At 37.0% G+C, this 24,634-nt stretch overlaps 1 protein-coding gene across 2 annotated transcripts in view; it reads left to right on the top strand.

Moving 5' to 3' along the window:
* DISP1 (dispatched RND transporter family member 1) overlaps positions 1-24,634 on the top strand; it is a 184,343-nt gene that overhangs the window by 37,309 nt on the left and 122,400 nt on the right. Inside the window, exon 2 of one of the 2 annotated variants that reach the window (XM_079108113.1) lies at positions 23,456-23,615. The exons of the other annotated variant lie outside the window; for it this stretch is intronic. Coding sequence (XP_078964239.1) covers positions 23,582-23,615 — 34 coding nt within the window. The 5' untranslated portion in view covers positions 23,456-23,581. The remainder of the gene's footprint in view (positions 1-23,455; positions 23,616-24,634) is intronic. 2 annotated transcript variants of the gene reach the window in all.

Raw genomic sequence — 24,634 nt, 5'->3', positions numbered from 1 at the left:
GCTGAGGGGAAAGTCAGTTTGAAATGAGTTGGCAGAGTAGACTAATTTTTTAATTTTAATTTTTTACATTTGTTCTTTTTAGATATATGTGACAGTGGAGAATATTTTTTACATATTATACATACATGGAGTATAACTTATTCTAATTAGGATTCCATTCTTGTGGTTGTACATGATGTGGAGTTTCACTGGTGGTGTATTCATATATGAACATAGTAAAGTTATATACAATTTGAGCAGTAACTTGGAAAATAGGGAGTAAACTACAGAGATAGAGGTGAGGGTGTCCCAGACAGAGGAATGACTGGTGTGAAGGTCCTGAAAAGGAAGAAGGCTTTTGTGGTTGGAGGGGTGAAATGATGTCAGAGATAATGAAGGGGCACAAATGGTTGGTGGAGGCCTTTCTGGCCATTTGTAAGGACTTTTACTGAGATTTTAGTTGGGGTAACCTAATCTGACCTAGATTTTAATTGGAGCAAATTGGAATTTGCATACTGACTTGCAGTGTTCTCTACCCTTTTCATATGGCTAGCACACAGAAGGCTGCCAGGCTTATTACTACTTCACCCTCCATCCCTGTCCCCCCACCCCCGACAGACATATAAGAGAACAGAGGATCTCTCTCTGGGAAACAGAGTAGCTAAAGGAAAAAGATTTATGTGCAATAACTTTGGGATCCCCAAATGGAAAAGGTGGTTTGCAGTCTTAGCCTATGATGGAACTTACTAGTTAGGAAGTTATACCCATCTATTTTTTTTTTTTTAATTTGTTAGTTCTACCTATCTATATGCAGTTATCATCATTTTATTGTCCTACTCTTAAGTTGAACAGACAGTTTAGAGGAAAGACTGTAATAGGAAAGAAACCAAAATTGGAGGGAAAAAAATGTGAAAGGAACAGAAACAATGTAGAAGCAAAAGATGTTTCGAAAACTGTAATTAAAATCCTCAGAGATAAGAGAAGATATTATATACATAAATGGGATTATTCCAAGAATAAAAAGTCTTGGTATTTAAAAGGTTATCAGTTTGGTAGAAGGTTTGGGAGATAAAATTGAGACTGTCTTCCGAACAGATTAAAAAAGGCAAGTAGATGGAGAACAAAGTAGAGATAGAAGGAAAAAAATATAATTAGAGTATAACCAGGCTGTCTATCGTTTGACTAGTAGGGGATGTTCCAAGGAGAGTTTAGGATGAATCTGTGTTCTTCCAGTCAACTTACATAATTTAGATTCTTAAATTTTGTGAAGTTGGGGAGCATGTCGTTGGTTCTATTCATTATTCAGTGTCTATCACAGTATGTGTACATAGAGAGTCTCTGATATTTTGACTGAAATTATTCTCATATCTTGTAGAGAAGACACAGATAACTAAGCAAATTTTAAAAAAGAGGCATCTAATTAGAAGAAAACTTTTTTTTAAGGAAGGTAATTCAATAATTCTTAAAAGTGATTCAGTTGGGAATGATATTTAGATAGTCATAATAATGCAAAACACTAGACATTGATTTAACTGACAATTGTGATGTGACTATATTGAGAAAGGGGGAAAGGGGAATGCTATAAGCAAGCTAAATCCAGAGTACCTTCAGCAAAATGTCAGTATATGAAGTCTGAACTACTAAATTTTTAAAAAGCATTTATGAACATGTTATCTAGAAATAGATGAAATAATTGAATGTAATTGCTGGAAAATGAAGGGGCAGGGGACCACTCCCACCCTTGATTTGTCTTATAGAACTACTTTTAAACTACATAGATGAATTATTTTGATAAAAATAAAAATTTCAGATATTCAATGGCACCAGACAACCTCCTTCTCTATATTAAGCCATACTTGTCACTAGAATATGACTATCTGCAGGCCAGGGAATCCTCTCTCAGGACAGGCCTTCTCCTCTCTCTCTGCTTCCATTGCCAACTTAACTGTCTTCTGAATTGATGTGTTCTTTATTCATACAGAACTTGAATCAAATCATGGTCAAGTGTCTAGGAATATCCTGCCTCTTTTTTTCTCTAGTCTTATTTTGTGGTGACTTTACATTTTGACTTGGGTGTTCTTTTTCTATGAAATTCTTAAGTTAGTGGTGGTTACTTTTTTGTAACCTGCAAATATGGAAAACACATTTCACTATAATGAAGGCTTCAGTGTTGTTGTAGTTTGCTTTATATTCTAGACTCTTAAGTTTCGTCAGTTAAGAATTCTTGGTTTTGTGCACAATTTCTTTAGTAGCCATCCCAGTTTATGCATATAGTAGTTTCTCAAATATTTGATTGATATTATCTTTATTTATCTTGAGAAGGAAATTATGTTGTGTTTAAGAGTGGGGCTTTTAGTTAGACAAACCTGGATTTCAATCCCATCTCTACCACTTACTAGCCATGTTACTCAACCTCTTTTGTGAATCCATTTCCTCATCTGTATAATGGGAATGGGAATTGTTTCTATGTATTGGGGATGGTTGTGCAGATTAAATGAAATAAACCAGATAAAGTGCTTCACACTTAGTGTCCTGTAAATATCTTCACTGTATTATTTATACCTTAGTTTTGAGTGATGCCACTGCCATTGCTAGCCTTTCAAAAATCCAATCTGATTATAAAGTAAGAATTTTTCCTGTTCATAAGGATTCAACAAGTGTAAATTACTCTTGAGTGTATCTCATCAGTTTCATCCTTGTAGTCTATGTCTGCACCTAGCTCTTCCCCAAGTACCGTCACTCTTGCTTCCAGTTAATACCTAAAGACTCTCTACTTTCCAAATGACTATTACTTATAATCATCTTGCTGTTCTTTCCAATCACCAAATAAGTTATTAATTTTACATTAAAAGTTATTTGGTGTTAATAAAGCAAGTAACATGTTTCCCTGTGAATTCTCTAGTAATATTATAACACTATAGATCATGTTAAAACTCACATAGTTTAAAAGTAAAAATTTTATTTCTAAGGAGATATAAATATTTGTTTTAAGAATATTTACTATAACCTTCCAGTACAGTGGGAAAAATGTTTATGTTCTTCACAATACCTTTCCTCATGAAATAGTTGAGCTGTATTAAAAGAGAAGAGTGATAAGATAATTTTTGCAACTTGGTGTTTTCTGAAAGGATGAGCAGCCCTTTCAAAACTGGGATGTTCTCAAAGGTAGGGGTCTGTTTTAGGCAGCTTTGTGTTGCTGAGACTTACAATTAGGAAAAATTAGAGGAGGAAATGTTTATTTTGGCTCATGGTTTCAGAAGTTTAGTCCATGGTCAGCTGACTCCATAACTCTCGGCCTGAAGTGAGGCAGAACATCAAGTCCAAGGCAGGACTTGGAGGAAGAAGGCAACTCAGAACATGGCACCCAGGAAGCGGGGTGCAGGGTGGGGAGACAAAGACCACTGTTCACTAGGTAGACAATATAAACCCAAAGACACTCTCCCAGTGACCTACTACTTCTAGCCAACCCTCCTTGCCTACAGTTACTGCCCAGTGAATCTGAATTGATGAATTAATCCACTGATTAGGTTACACCTATCATAATCTAATAATTTTGCCTTTGAAAATGCTTGCATTGTGTCACACATGAGCTTTTGGGGGACACCTCCTATCTATACTATAACAAGTTCTTTGTTCTACTCATGTTATTGTTCATCATCTGGCATATAGTCAAATTTTAACTATTGACTGAATGACTATACACATGAATGAATTAACAACATATCGTGGCTTTGATTGTATCTTTTTATTTTGAAATCATTTCAAACTTAAGAGTGACAAGATTAGTGCAAGCAAATTTCATATACTCTTTATGCAGATTTACCAAACTTTATATATGTATACTTTTCTGAGCCATTTGAGAATGAATTGTTGACATTGTACTTTACTACTTTAATCTGGAAGAGTTCTTTCTTTAGTCTTGTTCTTTTTTGACTTTAAAATTTTTTTTAAGAACTTAGGTCAGTTATTTTGAAGAATATCCCACCATTTGAGTTTGTATACTGTGCCCTCTTAATTTGTTTGGGATTTTGCAGCTAGGGCAAGAAAGCCACAAAAGGAGTGCTGTGCATGCCCTTCTCAGTACTTCCTAGCGGAAGGCACATGATATTGGTTTGTATAAGTATTAGTGACTTACCTATTGGTTATCCACCAGGTTTCCCCACTGTGAAGTTACTGTTTATTTCTTTGTAATTAATGTGTAATTTTTAGAGAGATTGGAACTGTAAATATCTTGTTCCTCATCAAACTTTCATCCATAGGTTTTGGTAGTCATCATTCCATCTTTTGTATTTTTTTAGTTGGCATTCTGATAGGAGGGAAATATTCCCTGTCTTTTTAATTTTTTTATTTGTTGGTTTGAACTCATGGATTCATATTGTATTCAATGAGTTATATTCCATTAATATTAATTATTTTGGTGCTTAAATTAGTCCAGATTTAGCCAGTGGGAGTCCCTGCAATTTGCCTCTGTCCTTCTAGTGTGTTTTTACCATTCTTTGAGGATATCTTAACCTTTTTTGTATAACAAGAAGATGTAGGTTCTTTTGTACTTCTTGGTCCCAAACCTGAACTCAACCTTATTCCATAGTGCCCTGGTTCATTTTAATGGAGAATGGTATTTCAAACCCGAGATCTGAGTCCTTGATATCCACTGATTGCTAGTAATATATTATTGGTTGTAGACCCACTCAGATCTCAGATTTTTCGGGGATCAAACTAAGAAACATATGTATGTCTGTCTTTATCTGTATCTTTGTCTAAATGACAGTTCTATATCTAAATTAAAGGTTCATATTGATTATTTCATTTCTGATGCAGCACTCCAGTATTTGTTCTAGTTTCTCTCCATCTTTATAACTGCCATATCTCCTGGTGAAAACTTGGCTCTATAGCATTTCTTTTTAATTTTTATATTTTTATCCCTAGTATCTTGTCCAAGCTTTGGCAGTAAATGATAAATATATGTGTTTTAAGTGTTTGAACGAATGGGTGAGTGAATAAATAGTTGTGGTGTTATGTATTCTCACCGCATGACTGTTGCTTGGCATGAAGTAGATATGGAATGAAACTTGGTTGAACAAATAGTTTTCTTCTTGCCAATTTCTTAATTTTCACTTTGAATCACATGAGCTATAAATGCTCTTGCTTTTTCCATTTAAAACATGAATCTTATAAATTATTCAATTAATACAAACAATTTAGCCTTTTTCCAATAAGAGAAAGTCATAAATAAAAGTAAAATTGCTCTAGAAGGAAAATAGTTCCTTTGTTGTTGCTTAAAAAATCTTGGACATGGGCGGCACTATTGAAAAGATTTCAGCATTTCTAATTACAAAAATTGTAGCTTGCAGGGTTTGTCTGGCACATTTTTCACATTTGTCAACTCTAGTGATGTGAAATATGTTCTTCATCTGAATTCTCTTCCTATGCTTCCTGCTGCCAGACAAAACGAATTTCTACTTCACTGCTGCTTGTTATTAAGGTGCTATAAATAAGACTGCTTGAAGGTAACTTATAAACCAATGACCAGAAAATTCTGATAACCTTAAGACTCATTCTTAAATTACATTATTAACTCTGTGAGTAATCTAGGGGAAGACAGTAGGGTTTCATTCACCTATGCCCTCAAAGGTTATAGATTTACAATTTAGGATAGCCATTAATGACATTACCTCTTGGAGTGGAGTTTTCCTTAAACCTTCAGCAAATGTCCTTTTTTCTCTCTGATGTAATTAAAACTAACACCTCTGTGCTCACAAACTATTATTTTATTCCCAGAAACTTCCTTTAAGTGACTCTATGCTTTTCTATTTTTGCTTTTTCTAGTTACCTAAGTATGTTAAATATAGCATATGCATTGTAACATCTTACACAGAATTCATAATGGATAGTTTCTTGAAAATTACAGAAAAATAGCAAAGGAAGTTGACTTTATAGTCATTAAGGTTTTTCCACAAAATTGATTATTTTTTGTTTTGAGTAAGTTTTTCTCCAGCATAGCTTCTTTAACTGTGTATGGAAATACTTATTTTGTTTTCATCTCCATGCTTACAAGAGGGAGTGGGTTTTTAAAAAATTGATAGAAAAATCAAAACATGTAAATCACTTTTCTTAAAATCCTTTCTGGTTTAGAAAGAAAGTAAAATGACAGTTCATATACATAGTCTTCTTTTCCTAGATTAAATTTGAGAACAGAGCTCTATATGTAAAGCTAAAATTCAAACAATATTGCTTCAAAATATGTTTTTTAAGGGCCAGATATTGTTGTCATATCATGAATTCCCTGCTTCCTATTTTGGTTTATCTCTACAAATAGAATTATTCCAGCATCAATCAGCCCAGTATTCCTGATTTTACACACACACACACACACACACACACACACACACACACACACACATGCAGGAGAGGGGGATGTTATTTGGCATATTGCCAAAAATGTCTCTAAAAATGCTTTTAGCCATGATTTTGTTTCCTCTTTGAATATTCAGTTAAGTGCCCCTGCTGGGTTTTATGACAATGCAGTAATTTCTTAGAGGAGTACCGGCACCCCAAGAACATGACACACATGAGGACTGGTAAAAATTACTAGGGGAAGGGAAACTCCAGAGACTCCAGGTCATTGAGGTTCAGTGTTGACCTCTATAGGTGATGTCTGGTTCTCCCTGCTCACCCTTTTCCCTTATTTAAAAAAAAAAAAAAAAAAAAAAAGATGAATGTAAGGAGGGACAAGCCGAGAACACTGAGGTACTCTTCCTCCAGTTGCTCTTGTCTGGAGGGAGTGCCATTCCCCCTGCTTCATTTCCTTTATCTTCACCCTCATCCTTTTCTGAGCTTCCTTTATTTTCATTCCTTTCTTTTACAGGAGAATTGTACCTCAGAAACATGAACAGTACTTGATTTGATATCCTTGAGATAGTTTTACATCTCATTCCTCTTTACATGCTTTTAAGATGAACATTAGTAAATTAAAATGTAGATATGTTTTAATATCACTTATGAACTAAAGGTAGTTATGGATATTAAATAATTCATTGCCTTTCCTGTTAGTTTGAAGTTTGACAAGCTTCTTTGCCAGTTGAAGTGAAAACTGATGTTCTTTTCAGTCTTTAAGAATGTAGCAGAGCTGATCATTGTGGCACACACTTGTAATCCCAGCTACTCAGGAGCCTGGGACAGGAGGATCTCAAGTTTTAGGCCAGCCTGGGCAGTTTAGCAAGACCTTGTCTCAGAATAAAAAAATTAAAAAATAAAAAATAAAAAGCTGGGGAAATAAAAGAAAACATATATATATAAAAAGCTGGGGATATAGCTCAGTAGTAGAGCAATACTTGGGTTTAATTCCTAGTACTGAAGAAAAAAAAGAATGAAATATGCAAAAAATTATATATGAATCTCTTAAAAAACACATAGTAAAATTTAACTAAATTTAGTCCAGTTATGGTGAGGGCCAGTGTGAATTAGAAAATAGTCTGAGGTACAGAACCATAGAATTACACATCCTCACAGGAGAAGACTAGTTTTATTCCTAGTACCAAGCACAGGGTCTGCCTGGCACATTGTAGATACTCAGTAAAGATCTGTTAAATGAATTCATGAATCTTTGAAGCTTTTGACTTCTTCATTTTACAGATGAGGAACCTTAATCTAGAGTCTGAATGGCTAAAGCAGAAGTAGAGCCCAAATTACTTTCTGAACATTCATCATTTACTACATTTTTTAAAGAAAATTTATTATTTTCAAGATATATAATAATTGGAACTAAGCTGAGCATTTAATAACATGAGATTTTTAGACAAACTCCTTCAGTGAATTGACCATTATAGTTGTGATTAACATGTTCTTTGTCTCTAAATAGCAGTCATAATGGTCCTGTGGAGGTAAACATTTTACTTTCCCGAGTTGTTAAAATATTTTTTCTTTTATGTTGTTCTTATCATTAATCAGTTCATAAACTCTTTGTGCAAATTAAACAAAGGTTCTTTTAGGAAGGTTCTCCTCTGTGGGCTATCATAAAGTCTGCATTTGTTGAACAGTACGGTGTCATTGACTTTAGTGTGAAGGGACTTTAGACATTATGTGGCTATAGTCATTCAAGATTTAGAGGAGGAAGTGGACCTCCAAGCAGTTAAGTAATTTGTCAGTGTCACATCAGTTGTTAGTGGCAAAGTAGAAATAGGGCCTAGGTTTTATAGCTCCCTTTCCAGGGTTTTTCTTGTTGGAAATAATTGACTTGTAACTGCCATATAAGAGTCAGTGTCTTAGTGCAAATTTTTCTGGGCAATGAGATATAGTAAATATAGGGCATTGAGGGGCAACCTTATAAACAAAATGGTTAAAATAAGTTTTTTTTTTTTTTTTTTTTGGTCTTCTCTACTAGTTAGGCCTGTTGCAGAGGGAGTTAGTGAGAGGGGGAGATAAAGGAAACGGTATATCTTATGGTGTCAGAGTTGGAGCACACACTCAGAAAGGGTATGAACCTCTACCAAGAGCAAAGACAATGATTATGAAGAGAATAAATTATAGTATGTCCATCCTGTGTAATGGTTTTGCCAATATCAAAACACTGACTTAGCTCTGTGTCTACTAAGATGAAGCCATTACCATGATAGAAAAACCAAGTTGCAGAGTACTGTGTTTTATCCCATGAAAAATAAAACCTGTGAACATATACACACACAGACACACACACGCACACACACACACACACACACGTGTGTGTATGTGAATATGTGTGTTTATGTATTTGTGTGTATATATGTTTATTGATATTATGTTTGTATATATTTGAATGTGCCTGGAGGAATCAGGTTAGTTTCATAAATTATCAGAGTGGAATTTGTGGCAGAAATTAACTTTTTCTTCATTTATATTTGTATTGTTTAATTTTCTAAAATAAGCATCTGTTATTTTTATTATTAAAGAGGTCTAATATGAAGAAATTTAAACCCACATACAGCTTTTTATATTTATAACTTGTTTTTGAAAGTGAACATAAAATAGTGATGTCAGTTAATAGAATTTCCCAGAGGGGAAAAATACAAGTGGTCTGGCTACTGATTCTTCTAATTTTCTAATATACTGAAATTCTTCAGAAATAACATGTATATAAAAAGGATCATCATGAAGTTCATTTTTAGATGTCCTTTCCCTGAAATTAAAGTTTTGTATGCACATGTTTTTTTCATCCTATTTTATTTCAAATTTCTTGTATTTAGCTGTGAACTGGTTCAAGTTAGTATATTTACCAGTGAAACAGGAATATTGTTTCCATGCAAAAACAAGGTTAATAAATTCTCATCTCTTAAGATTTGAACCATTCTTTTGCCTAAAAATGAATTGCTTAGTATAATTACACTTTTTATTTAAAAGGGAAAAATTACTCTTTGTATCTTGTGAATTTTAGTAAGTTCTAATGCTCTTGAGTCTTTGGTAACTTCAAATAAGAGTAAATGGTCTTGTAATTTTCTTAAATTAGGGATGCCTCTGGTACTTAGAGGTTGTTTGCTTGCTTTAAATTATAGGTACTAATAAAAGAAAAATATTTTTGGATGTAAATATTTACTGGAAACCTGTTAGTCATAAGTTTCACCTAGCACTCACAAAGCTGTTCTTCAAAAAAAAAAAAAAAAAGCTGTTCTTCATATAAAATGAAAACAGGGCAATTTAAAAACTGTGAGAAAATACTGGTAACAATTTGAGTATATTTGGAACAGAGAAAAAAATATTAACCCTTTTCCTGGTTGAATTAGATGTTATAATCAGATCCTTTTATTATAAGTTTTATTATAATAAAACTTATTATAATTTTTTATTTTTTTCATTACAGTAGTATCAAATTAATATTTCTGGTTTGTAAACAAGAACTGATCCAAACACTGCATTTTATCAAGGGAATTCTTTCATTTTGAACTCAACTCTGAGGAGTTAGTAAAGCTTGCAGAAACCATGAGGAGTATGTACTATAAAAGCTCCTGATACCTTTAAGATTTAGTTGATTCAGGCTACAAAAGGACAAAACAAATCATGCATGAGAAGCAGTTATGAAGAAAAATAAAGGGATTTTATTTTCCTCTTAATCTTTTCTGTGTTATAAAATGAGACTGTTAAAGTTAATCCTTTATGAAGAATTCTGACCCCCTCTTATACCTACTATTATTTTAACTCTGAAGGGAAAATTAAGTAATTATCAGGTCAAGTGGAATTATTATTGTTTTAGTTTAATAAGTTTGTGGAGTTGGCAAGGAGAGAATAGAAAATTAGAATTAGACTTATAGTGGAAGGGGGCCACTTGGTCATTCAGCTTGGTTGGGCCTTACATTCATGAAAGAACTTGAATTTAGATTTTAAAATATTATACCCAATTTCATTTGTATATACTGTTATATGTTTTCGCACATGTTCTAAAGAAACTAAACTTTAGGAGTTACTATAAATTATTTTAACTCCTCCTTTTCCCCTGTTGCCCCAATATACTGAAAGCTTAAAAAGAATGAAAATTACCAAATACCATTCTTGATGTCTGAGAGGGACAAAGAATATTTTAAGTAGAAATTGCATCAGCAAATATTTATAGATGTCTGTTATGAATTGAAAGAGTTCTTGAGTCTTACTACTATATTTTAAGATATGTACATGACTCTTTTCCTAGGAGAAAAAAAATACATGAAAACATCCAGGAAAATTCTCAAAAGGAGAGTTACTAAGGGAAATTTGATGTATCAGATGATAATATTGAGTATTAATAACATCTACCTCATAGAGTTGTCATGAGGGTTAAAAGGTATTATTTATTTCAGATTCTTGTGTCTGATACAGAACAAACACTTAATAACATTCTAACTGCTATTATTACTTCCCTGTTTAGACATTCCTTTTATTTCTTGAATATTAATTGTGCATGCAGAGGTCTGGCAGCTGTTCATCATGGTGTGGGAAGAAGAGAGCTTCTGGAGTGTAGGCTAGGAATTCTCTTCAGTCTTTAATACACAGACCAAAATGAAGACTGTGTACCAGTACTCTGGTGGGCAGCTGTGTGTCATCTATACACATATCCTTCTTCCCAGCAGATACCTTCTTAGTGAACTGTATGGGAATAATTCCCACCTATGTATAAGGAGACATGCATCAGTTCACCATGGCACTGTTTGTAATTGTAGAATATCAAAACTGGCTGAATGTGTATCAAAAAAGTACAGGTTAATTTTAATGTCTTTATATTGTAGTATAAAAATTGTCTGTTATAAAGGATGAAGTAGAGCTGTATATGAACCTGTCTCAAAATTGTTGAGCAAAAAAAGCTTCAGAGTGATAGATGGGATCTGCTGGTATTTATATAGAGCTAGTGAGATTCTGTCTCTAAATAAATAAATAAAAAAAAGGGCTAGGACTGTGGCTCAGTTGCTAAGTCCTCTGGGTTCAATCCCCTAGTACAAAAAAACCAAACAAACACCAAAACAAACAAAACAAAACAAAACAAAAAACAGAAAAGAAAAATGTAACAACCCTCTCCAAACCAACCAACTGACCAGTCAAACACAATACAGTATGTGCATTGTTTATGGATACACATCTAATATAAGAAAAGCATGAGAAGGAAAATTTTAAATCTGGGATAATGATTACCTCCTTCGAAGGAAGAAAGAAATAGATCCCAGAATATTCCATATGGGACTGCATTCTACTTTGTAATGTTTTGTTTAAAAAAATAAATAAGTAAATAATTTTTTTTTCAAGTTGGGAGGCAGATACGTGGGTATTCATTATATTCTCTTTATCTCTCTTATGTTTGAAATACTGCACACAAATTAAGACAGATATGTGAACATGTTGTTAAAGCATCAAGTGGAGAGATAAATTATAGGGTCTCTGGAGTCAGAGGGGTGTGAGTTTGTCTTGTTCCTGCTTTTTTCTGACTCTGTGGCTTTGGAAAAGTTAGTTTCCCTCTCTGAGCTTGTTACCTTATCTATCCAATGGGACAGTAATATCTCTATCCCAGTTTGTTATAGGGGACAAATAGCTAAAATGACTTTTATAGTGCTTGGGATGCAGAAATACCAGACACTGAGAATAAAATGTGAGCCAGTAGTATTGTCCCTGCCCTTACCTAACTTTGATGGGGGAGACAGATGAACATCTGACGCACGCACACACACACACACACACACACACACACACACACACACAGAGTAAATGGTGTCTGTGATTAATGTCTTGAAGGCCAAGTGCAAGATACTCTGAATTCTCTAATAGGGAATTTGAGCGGATTGGGAAGGTCTTGAAAGGCTTCCCTGAAAAACCTTAGGGATGGGCTTTGAAGGAAAAGAGCAGGGTCTTAGTGAAGAAGGGAGGGTACAGTAGTCTAACCCAAGGAAATAGCGCTGAGATGTTGTAGGAGGGAGCATAGCCAATATAAGGAGCTGAGAGGAGGCCAGTGGAATGGCTGGAAAGCCTCTGGGGAAGAGTGAGGGTGCTGGATAAGACTGGAGAAGGAAGTATAAGCCAAATCCTGTAGAACTTTAGGCCTGTGAGGGAGTTTTGGGTAAATGAGAAGAGCAGTTGGAAACCACTGACTAGTAAGCTAGCGTTCCTTAAAATCAGGGTAAACAGAAGAAATAGTTTACAGTTGAAATTGTCATGGAGTACTAGAAAACAATATGGTGAACTGGCTTGGAGCAATTAGAGCTAGTATTGATAACTTTTTAAAAGAAGACAACACTTGAGAAGTACAAGCCACATCATCAGTGGCGTCGGTTGGCCACCATTACTTTCTTTTTTTTAATTCAACACACCTTTATTGGACACAGAATCAGTTATTTCCATAGTAAATTTCTCTCAAATGTAATTGCTTGAACAATATTTATTAAACAGTAACAGTTCCTGTGGGTCAGAAATTTGTACACTGCTTAGCTGGGTTCACTGACTCAGTCAGGGTCTCTCACAAGAATTCAGTGAAAGTGTTATACAGTGCTGCAGCCATCTTAAGGTTTAACTGGGGAAAGATCTACTTTAGAGCTTACTTAGGGTAGCAGAATTGAGTTCCTGCTAGCCTGTTTGGGCTGAGGGACTCAGTCCCTTGATGGGTGTTAGTCTGAAGCTGCTCTTAGTTGCCCACTCTCCACAGGTTAGGTGACAACAGCCTTTTTCATCATAGGAAGTAAGTGAGTAGAAAGAGGGGATGACGGGGCTGGGGAGAAATCAGTGTCTCAGTCAGCTTGGGCTGCTACAACAAGCGTAACATAAACTGGGCAAATTCAATAAAAATAATTATTGTAGTGCTGGAGACTAGAAGTCTGAAATCAGGATATTGGCATGATTGAGTTCCTCAATGATATCTTTTATAAGGGCACTAATCCCATTCATGAGGGTGCCATCCTCACATTCTAATTACCTCCCAAAGGACTCACCTCCTCATACCATCACATTGGGGGTTAGGATTCCAACATGTAAATATTAGATGGGGGCACAAAAATCCAGTCCATAACAACCAGCAAGATGGATACTATGTTCCTTTATAACCTGGTCACAGCAGTGACACTTTCTTACTTTTACTATAAAGTGTTCTTTAGAAGCAAACAACTATTTCTAGCCTATATTCAAAGGGAGGAATTACACAAGCATATGAATCCAGAAGTGGGAATCACTGGAAGCCATTTATCACAGGGACTAGGTACTGGGCAAGGTTCCTCTTGCCATTAAGGAACACCCAACTTATTAAGGGAGATATGGATACAAATTGCAGTAATTTGAAAAGTGATGTAATAGAATAGTATTCAAATGCATTGATTAGTAAGATGCTTGGCTTCAAGGTACAGCGAACATAATCATTATGGTTTAAACCCATAAGATTTTAGTTTTCACATATAATTTGAAATCTAGAGGTGGGATATTATTGCTATTTAGTTCAGTGACTCCTGCAGAAGGATTAGGATCATTGTGTTCCTCTCAGTCTTTAACCCCTCATGGCTCCATGATGACTACTGTACCTTCAGACAATCATATCTTATTTAAATGACAGAAGAAAAGGATAGGGACATCACTATTTTAAACCAGTGATCCATCCCCTAAAGTTGGATAGGGACTTATCTTCCTAAGATTAAAAGATACCACCTACCTGTTGAACAAGTTGAGTTCTATTACCGAGGAACAAGGCAGCAGGAAAAAGAAAGATTGTTGGGGAGTCCTGGATGTCTTAGGAGCTATGACAAGCAGAATAGCTGTCAAAGATGTTGATGTCCACATTCCCAGAACCAGTGAACATGCTGCCTTACATGACAAAAGAGTCTTTGCATTTGTCATTAAATTAAGGATCTGGAGCTGGGGAGATTGTTCTCTTTACCAGGTTGGACCCAGTGTAAAATCAAAGGTCCTATTAAATGAAAGAGGGAGGCAGGAGAGGCAGAGACAAGGAAGGAGATGTGGAGAAGCAGAAGTTGGGGTGATGCAGTTGCTGGCTTTGAAGACAAAGGGACCATGAGCCAGCCTACAGAAACTAGAGCAACTGAGGAAACAAAGCCCTCCCTTAGAGCCTCCAGAGGGTATACAACCTGCTAACCCTTGATTTTGGTCAGTGATACATGTGTTGAATTTTTCCGCTTCAGAAATACAAGATAATAAATTTGTGTTGTTTTAAACCAACAAGTTTGTTGCTGTTTGTCATAGTAATGATGGAAAACTAATATAAGCTGGAAAGATGGAACTTGGCTCCTTTCTTTATTGGCATCGTGGGCTTACTTTTCACTGGAGCTTTAGCCCATCCCTTTCACTACATCACCAAGTATTTGAGGGCAAAATGGTCTTTCTTTTTAATTTAAATTTAACATATATACAAACATAAAAATTATGCATATTAATGAGGTGCCACGTGTTTTGATACATGTATACAGTGTATGATGTGCAAATTAGTTTAAACATATCTATCATATCCTGAAACCCCTATCGCTTCTTTAAGGTGATAATGTTTAAATTTTTATTACAGCATATAATTATACATACAAAATTATACATTTTGTAACCCATACACAAAATGGGTTCATTTTGACAAAATCATACATGCAAGAAATTTGATTTCAATTCCCATCCTGCCCTCTTCTCCCTTCCTCTATTCTCCTCTCTACTCTACTGATCTTCCTTTTATTCCATTATTTACTTTTTTTTTTTTATTGTAAACAAATGGGATACATGTTGTTTCTCTGTTTGTACATGGCGTAAAGGCATACCATTTGTGTAATCATAAATTTACATAGAGTAATGTTGTTTGATTCATTCTGTTATTTTTTCCCTTCCCCCCACCCCTCCCACCCCTCTTTACCCTCTATACAGTACTTCCTTCCTCCATACTTGCCCCCCTCCCTAACCCTAACTCTAACCCTAACACTAACCCTTCCCTCCCCCCCATTATGTGTCATCCTCCACTTATTAGCGATATCATTCGTCCTTTGGCTTTTTGAGATTGGCTTATCCCACTTAGCATGATATTCTCCAATTTCATCCATTTGCCTGCAAATGCCATAATTTTATCATTCTTTATAGCTGAGTAATATTCCATTGTATATATATACCACAGTTTCTTTATCCACTCATCAATTGGAGGGCATCTAGGTTGGTTCCACAGTCTGGCTATTGTGAATTGAGCAGCTATGAACATTGATGTGGCTGTGTCTCTGTAGTATGCTGATTTTAAGTCCTTTGGGTATAGGCCAAGGAGTGGGATAGCTGGGTCAAATGGCGGGTCCATTCCAAGTTTTCTAAGGAATCTCCGCACTGCTTTCCAGAGTGGCTGCACTAATTTGCAGCCCCACCAGCAATGTATGAGTGTACCTTTCTCCCCACATCCTCGCCAACACCTGTTGTTGCTCGTATTCTTGATAATTGCCATTCTAATTGGGGTGAGAAGGAATCTTAGAGTGGTTTTGATTTGCATTTCTCTTATTACTAGAGATGTTGAACATTTTTCCATATGTTTGTTGATTGCTTGTAGATCTTCTTCTGTGAAGTGTCTATTCATTTCCTTAGCCCATTTGTCGACTGGATTATTTGAATTCTTGGAGTAAAGTTTTTTGAGTTCTTTATAGATTCTGGAGATTAGTGCTCTATCTGAAGTATGATTGTCAAAGATATTCTCCCATTCTGTAGGCTCTTTCTTCGCATTGCTGATAGTTTCCTTTGCTGAGAGAAAGCTTTTTAGTTTGAATCTATCCCAGTGGCTGATTCTAGCTTTTATTTCTTGTGCTATGGGAGTCCTGTTAAGGAAGTCTGATCCTAGACCAACAAGGTGAAGATTTGGACCTACTTTTTCTTCTATAATCTGCAGGGTCTCTGGTCTGATTCCGAGGTCCTTAATCCATTTTGAGTTTAGTTTCGTGCATGGTGAGAGATATGGGTTTAGTTTCATTCTGTTGCATATGGATTTCCAATTCTCCCAGCACCATTTGTTGAAGAGGCTATCTTTTCTCCATTGCATATTTTTGGCCCCTTTGTCTAGTATGAGAAAATTGTATTTATTTGGGTTTGTTTCCGTGTCCTCTATTCTGTACCATTGATCTACCTTTCTATTTTGGTACCAATACCATGCCGTTTTTGTTACTATTGCTTTGTAGTAGAGTTGAAGATCTGGTATTGCAATACCCACTGTTTCACTCTTCCTGCTAAGGATTGCTTTAGCTATTCTGGGTTTCTTATTCTTCCAGATGAATTTCATAATTGCTTGCTCTATTTCTGTAAGGTACATCATTGGGATTTTAATTGGAATTGCATTGAATTTGTATAGCACTTTAGGTAGTATGGCCATTTTGACAATATTAATTCTTCCTATCCAAGAACATGGAAGATCTTTCCATCTTCTAAGGTGTTCTTTAATTTCTTTCTTTAGTGTTGTATAGTTCTCATTGTAGAGGTCTTTCACCTCTTTTGTGAGATTGATTCCCAAGTATTTTACTTTTTTCGAGGCTATTGTGAATGGGGTAGTTTTCCTAATTTCTCTTTCTGAAGATTCATCACTTATGTATAAAAATGCGTTGGATTTATGGGCATTGATCTTGTAACCTGCTACTTTACTGAATTCACTTATGAGTTCTAAGAGTTTTCTGGTGGAATTTCCATGTTCCTCTAAATATATAATCATGTCATCAGCGAACAGGGATAGTTTGAGTTCTTCTTTCCCAATTCGTATCCCTTTAATCTCTTTGGTTTGTCTAATTGCTCTGGCCAGAGTCTCAAGAACGATGTTGAATAGAAGTGGTGAAAGAGGGCATCCCTGCCTTGTTCCAGTTTTTAGGGGGAATGCTTTCAGTTTTTCACCATTTAGAATGATATTAGCCATGGGCTTAGCATAAATGGCCTTTACAATGTTAAGGAATGTTCCCACTATCCCTATTTTTTCTAGTGTTTTGAGCATGAAGGGGTGCTGTATTTTATCAAATGCTTTTTCTGCATCTATTGAAATAATCATGTGATTCTTGACTTTAAGTCTATTAATGTAGTGAATTACGTTTATTGATTTCCTGATGTTGAACCAACCTTGCATCCCTGGGATGAAACCCACTTGATCATGGTGCACTATCTTTTTAATATGTTTTTGTATGCGATTTGCTAAAATTTTGTTGAGGATTTTTGCATCGATGTTCATTAAGGATATTGGTCTGAAATTTTCTTTCCTTGATGAGTCTCTGTCTGGTTTAGGTATCAGGGTGATATTGGCTTCATAGAATGAGTTTGGGAGGGTTCCCTCCTCTTCTATTTTATGGAATACTTTGAGAAGTATTGGAATGAGCTCTTCTTTAAAGGTTTTGTAGAACTCGGCTGAGAACCCATCTGGTCCCGGACTTTTCTTTGTTGGAAGGCTTTTGATGACCTCTTCTATTTCAGTACTTGAAATTGGTCTATTTAAATTGTGTATGTCCTCCTCGTTCAGTTTAGGCAATTCATATGTCTCTAGAAACCTGTTGATGCCTTCAAAATTTTCTATTTTGTTGGAGTATAGATTTTCAAAATAGCTTCTAATTATGTTTTGTATTTCAATCCTGTCTGTTGTGATATTTCCTTGTTCATTCCGAATTTTAGTGATTTGGGTTTTCTCTCGTCTTCTCTTTGTTAGTGTGGCTAAAGGTTTATCAATTTTGTGTATTTTTTCGAAGAACCAACTATTTATTTTGTCAATTTTTTGTATTGTTTCTTTTGTTTCAATTTTATTGATTTCAGCTCTGAGTTTAACTATTTCCTGTCTTCTACTACTTTTGGTGCTGTTCTGTTCTTCTTTTTCTAGGGCTTTGAGCTGTAGTGTTAGGTTGTTTATTTGTTGAGTTTTACTTCTTTTATTAAATGTGCTCCATGAAATAAATTTCCCTCTAAGTACTGCTTTCATAGTGTCCCAGAGATTTTGATATGATGTTTCTTTGTTCTCATTTACCTCTAAGAATTTTTTAATTTCCTTCCTAATATCTTCTGTTATCCATTCATCATATAATAGCATATTGTTTAATCTCCAGATGTTGGAATAGTTTCTGTGTTTTACTCCTTCATTTATTTCTAACTTCAATCCATTATGATCTGATAGAATACATGGTAGTGTCTCTATCTTCTTGTATTTGCTAACATTAGCTTTGTGGCATAACATATGGTCTATTTTAGAGAAGGATCCATGTGCTGCTGAGAAGAAAGTGTATTCGCTCTTGGTTGGATGGTATATTCTATAAATGTCCGTTAAGTCTAAATTATTGATTGTGTTATTGAGATCTATGGTTTCTTTGTTCAATTTTTGTCTGGAAGATCTGTCCAGTGGTGAGAGAGGCGTGTTAAAATCACCTAGTATTAATTGTGTTATGGTCTATTTGGTTTCTGAAATTGAGAAGGATTTGTTTGACATACATGGATGAGCCACTGTTTGGGGCATAGATGTTTACGATTGTTATATCTTGCTGATTTATGCTTCCCTTAAGCAGTATGAAATGACCTTCTTTATCCCTTCTGACTAACTTTGGCTTGAAGTCCACATTATCGGAAATGAGGATGGATACTCCAGCTTTTTTGCTGAGTCCATGTGCATGGTATGTTTTTCCCCATCCTTTCACCTTTAGTCTGTGGGTATCTTTTTCTATGAGGTGAGTCTCTTGCAGGCAACATATTGTTGGATCTTTCTTTTTAATCCAATCTGCCAGTCTATGTCTTTTGATTGATGAATTCAGGCCATTAACATTCAGGGTTATTATAGAGATATGATTTGGTTTCCCGGTCATTTGGTTCATTTTTTAAATTTTGTTTATTTATTTGTTTGACACAACTTGGTTCCTCCTTTATTTGACAATTCCTTTAGGATAATTCCTCCCTTTGCTGATTTGCTTCTTTGTTTTTCATCTGTTCCTCATGGAATATTTTGCTGAGAATGTTCTGTAATGCTGGCTTCCTGTTTGTAAATTCTTTTAGCTTTTGTTTATCATGGAAGGATTTTATTTCATCGTCAAATTTGAAGGTAAGTTTTGCTGGGTATAAGATTCTTGGTTGGCATCCATTTTCTTTCAGGGCTTGAAAAATGTTGTTCCAGGCCCTTCTAGCTTTTAGGGTCTGGATTGAAAAATCTGCTGATATCCGTATTGGTTTCCCCCTGAATGTAATTTGGTTCTTTTCTCTCACAGCCTTTAAAATTCTGTCTTTATTTTGTATGTTCGGTATTTTCATTATAATGTGCCTTGGTGTGGGTCTGTTGTAATTTTGTGTATTTGGAGTCCTATAAGCCTCTTGAACTTGATTTTCCATTTCATTCTTCAGATTTGGGAAATTTTCTGATATTATTTCATTGAATAGGTTGTTCATTCCTTTGGCTTGTTTCTCTAGGCCTTCCTCAATCCCAATAATTCTTAAATTTTGCCTTTTCATGATATCCCATAGTTCTTGTAGATTCTGTTCATGATTTCTTACCATCTTCTCTGTTTGTTCAACTTTGTTTTCAAGGTTAAATATTTTGTCTTCAATGTCTGAGGTTCTGTCTTCCAGGTATTCTATCCTATTGGATATGCTTTCTATGGAGTTCTTAATTTGGTTTATTGTTTCCTTCATGTCAAGGATTTCTGTTTGGTTTTTTTTTCAATATCTCTAACTCTTTATTGAAATGATCTTTTGCTTCCTGTATTTGCTCTTTTAACTGTCGATTGGTGCGATCATTCAATGCTTGCATTTGTTCTTTCATCTCATCGTTTGCTTCTCTGATCATTTTAATTATGTACATTCTGAACTCCTTTTCTGTCATTTCTTCTGCCATGCTGTCACTGGGTTTTATTGATGTAACATCTAGATTTGTTTGCAGCATTTTCTTTCCTTGTTTTCTCATATTGTTCAGGTATCAGAGGACCGCTGAGATATTGCAGATTTCCTCTATTGACTTACAATGTCCCTGAAGATTTCTATATATATCCCCCCTTAGCCTTCAGTAGGCTGAAGTCTTGGAGGAAGTTGATGATGCGGTGCTCCACAAGGAAGCTGCCTCTCTAGGAGTGGTGGCCTTCAGGTGGGGTATAATCCCTGCTAGTGGCCAGAGGTGCCTCCACTTGTTGACCAATGGTCATCCAAAGGGGACCTAGGCTGCTGGCTGAGGCAAGGCCTGTTTGGGCCTGAGTCTCTGGTTTTACCGTCCTTGTGGGGAAACCTCACCCAGCAGGGAAGACTCACCCGGTGGGGAGGTCTCGCTGGTCAGTTCCCTCCTAGAGGTTCCCCTCAATTTACAGCTACCGCCTGGGTTGGGCTGCCTTCCTCTGCAAAGTTCCCAGGGGCCCGGCCCTACCTCCTGGGCCTGGGAGCCTCATCCTTTGCAGATGACTCTCCTTAGGCTGCCCTTCCTCAGAGAATCTGCCCGCAGGCCTGGAACCTTCGCTCTGCCCTAAGCCTGTCTCTGTGCGGCTCTTCCACCAAGAAGCCTCCTAGATCCTGGGACCCTGCTCTGCACCTAATCGCCTGGCTATGCGGCCCCTCCTCTAAGCAGCCACCTGGGGCCCTGTATAATCGCTCTCAATCCCAGAGACCTGCCACACGCCTCTTCCTCCAGACAGCCGCCCAGTATTCCGGTGCGGTCACTAGGAGTCCAAGAAACTCACTGCGTGCCTCCACCTCCACCAACCACCCGTAGCCCTGGGTAATCAATCACAACGAGTCAAAGTGACCCTCCCCGTTCCTCCTCCTTCTCCAGATAACCCCTGGGGTGTTCAGGAGCGGTCGCTCTGAGTGGCTCTGAGTCCACGTGACCCGCAGCACAGGTCCTCTGGGCAACCGCCCGGAGCTCTGGTGCGGCCACTCAAGACCAAGCGTCCCACCATGCTTCTCCTCCAGGCAGCCCCCCTGTGTTTAGGAGCTGTCACTTTAAGTCCAAACAACTCACCGCTCGCCTTCTCCTCTGAGCAGCCACCTGGAGCGCTAATGCAGTCACTGCGAGTCCAAAGGACCCGCCGCGCTCCTCCTCCTCCTCCTCCTCCTACTCCTCCGGGCAGGCCCCGGGGTTCAGAAGTGGTCTGAGTCCAAACAGCTCGCCACGCAGCCCCTTCTCTGGCAACCGCCTGTAGCTCTGGTGTAGTCACCCCGAATTCAAGCGGCCGTGCTCCTCTTCCTCCTCCTCGTCCTCAGGGCAGGCCCCGGTGTTCAGAAGTGTCGTTCTGAGTCCAAACAGCTCGCCGCGCAGCTTCTCCTCTGGCAACCGCCTGTAGCTCTGGTGCAGTCACTCCGAATCCAAGTGACCACGCTCCTCCTCCTCCTCCTCAGGGCAGGCCCCGGTGTCCTGAGTCCACACAGCTCTCCTCGCCACTCTTCCCCTGGGCAGTCGCCGGAGCCCCAGTGGTTGCTCCGAGTCCCAGCGCTGTGCCGAGCGGCTTCCTTTACGGCGCTCCCAGCTGTCCGAGTTCACTGCTCCAGCGGGGGGAGGGGCGTCTCACCGGCAGTTCTACTTCACAAAGTTTCCTGCGTTCCGGGACCACCGTCCCATCCGGGATGCCTCCCCAGGGGGTGAGAGTCACCTGGCTGCTTTGAGTTGGTCCCAAGCGTCTCAATATCTCCTCTTTTGAATCCTGAGTCCTGGAGCAACATGAAATGCAGCCACCCTCTAGGCCGCCATCTTGAAACCCCCTCTCCCATTATTTACTTTTGATTCCACATATACATAATGGGGGCACCATTCCTTTTTGTCAACTGCCCATGGTTCTCTTCTTTAAATACAATGAGATCCTACTGTGATAGTTTCTGTTTATATTCTCACAGGGAGTTTAACACTACTCTAAGTAGATTCCTTTATGGACAACCACCATTGCTAAGATTACCAATGGTATTCCTACTCCCCCCCAATAAAAGTGCTTGATAATCAGCATTAGTGTTTTGCATTCATTAATGACTCGAGCCAATACTTGTTTAGTGTTTAAAATGCCCAGGGCTTCATACTCATTGCTCTGTGGTGATGATCAGGACCATTGCTCTTGGCAGTTGAAGTTTGCTGGTGTGGTACTTCTCACTCTGTGTACTCCCTTTCTCTCCTCACACCTTCGGTGGAGCTGTGCTTGGTGGTCTCTGAGGCATTTCACATGGCTCCTCTAGGAATAAAGGAGCAACCAGAAGTTGAATGGGAGAATGTTAACTGGACTTTAAAAATAATTTAAAAAATGAAAAGCCCCACTTCCTCTGATCAGATATAGGGGATATGAAGGAACTAATTGATTATTCTGAAAATTGGCAAATCAAAGGACTTAAAGTACAGATAAAAATGAGGAAATAAAAACTACCTTTTTTGGGTGAGGAGTTGTACTGGGGATCAAACTCAAGAGCATTTGGCCACTGAGCCACATCCCCAGCCCTATTGTATTTTATTTAGAGACAGTGTCTCACTGAGTTGCTTAGTGCCTCACTTTTGCTGAGGCTGGCTTTGAACTCATGATCTTCCTGCCTCAGCATCCTAGCCACTGGGATTTTAGGTATGTGCTCCAGCAAAAAAATAATGGTGTCATAGAGTTCTGTTACATGATGGACCTTAGTTTATAACCAGTTCCCTATTGGTGGACACTTTTGCTTCTTATTTTCTCTTTTTTGCTAAATAAAATTGCTGCAACAAATATCCTTGTATATGCTATTTTGATGAATTTTTAGGTTTAGTCATAGAATAAAGTCCTGTGGCAGTGGAATTTCTGGATTAAAGGATTTTGAAGGTATATTTAAAAGAATACTAATAACTATTACTGGTTGTCCTCTATAAAGGCTGCACCAGTTTACTCTCTGTCTGTCACAAGTGTAACTGTACATTTTCCCACACCTCTGCCAGCATCAGGCATCATTTAACTAAAGTTTAATCTGTTGATTAATAAAGGGTACATTACCAGTGTTTTGATTTTAATGTACCTTCAGTATAAGTAAGTTACTTTGAATTTGTTATTTTTGCAAATTGATTTTTTTTTTTTTTTTTGGCCAGTGCTTTTTTATTATTCATTTCTAACCAGTGGTCCTTTCGTTTAATGCTTAGGTTGGTTCCAAGCTGCTCAGCTGCTTTCCTTATGCACACAGACATTTGGCTTCAGAAGGAGGCAGTGGTGTGATTGAAGGGCCTTCAGGGAGCAGCTCTGCTCTATGACTAGCTTTCAGGTGAATCATGATGCTCTTCAGCATAGATGCCTTTGTGAAAGGTAGGGGTTGATCAACTATAGTGTTTGGATAAAGCATTTTTGTAAACCTAAAATATTATAGAAATGGAAGTATAACATGCTGTATGTTAAGTTTACTCTGAGAACAAAACCTTCAGATATTATTATTAATTCTTAAAAAGATCTTTAAGGAAGCTTCTGTAAATGTACAAATTAATTTGAGGAAAGCTGAGGTCTACCCATTAGTTTTTAATAGCATTAGTGTTAGTATCATAAGTTTATGTGTGAAGAGATTTAAGTGTAAATACTGTTTTTTAGGGGTATAAAGCTAGCACTTTAATATATTTTTATTTGGCAGCTTTTTTCCCCCCTCTCTCCTTTTGAGTAAAGAGTCTGCTTTGTAATAAATTAGGGGCCCTCTCATCTTTACCTTGTATTGAAACTGGCTTTCTCAGGGAAGGATATTTGAAGACTATTAGATTTTAAATCATACTTGTTAGCATTACATTTGCTTTCAAAACAGTTATTTAGTATCTTAAGTAACAGTCCATTCACTGGCAGTAAGATGCCTAACTTAGCTGCTTAAGACCCCAGTGAAATATTTTTACTTTTCCATTTTTGTTACCACATATGTTGAGTTGCTTTAAACCAAAACAAGCACATGTGTTTTCTGCTTATCACACTTGAATGTGTTTAGCATTGGCTGTTACAAAGTGAGGAATGCTGCAATATCAAAGAGATGGTAAAGGTGAGATGAGTGATGTAAGTCCCATTTTTTGTTTTTAGTGACGTCATGTGATGTCATGAATGATTGGTAAACAAACTTTTAAAAATTTTATAAATAATATTCACATATTGTAGAATTTTCAATTTGAATTAATTATAATTATTTACATCTATCTTTGTGAATGCTAAAGACTATATTCAAGTTTAAAATCTTTTCGATATGGGTTCTATGTTGTTCAGGCTGGCGTCCAGCTCCTGGGCTCAAGTAATCCTACCTCAGTCTCCAGAGAGGCTGAAAACTCTATGCCTGGCTAAAATAATTTTTCAAGACACGT

The sequence above is a fragment of the Sciurus vulgaris genome (assembly GCF_902686455.1).
Source record: "Sciurus vulgaris genome assembly, chromosome: 12".
NCBI lineage: Eukaryota > Metazoa > Chordata > Mammalia > Rodentia > Sciuridae > Sciurus > Sciurus vulgaris.
This window is presented reverse-complemented; position numbering and strand designations above follow the sequence as displayed.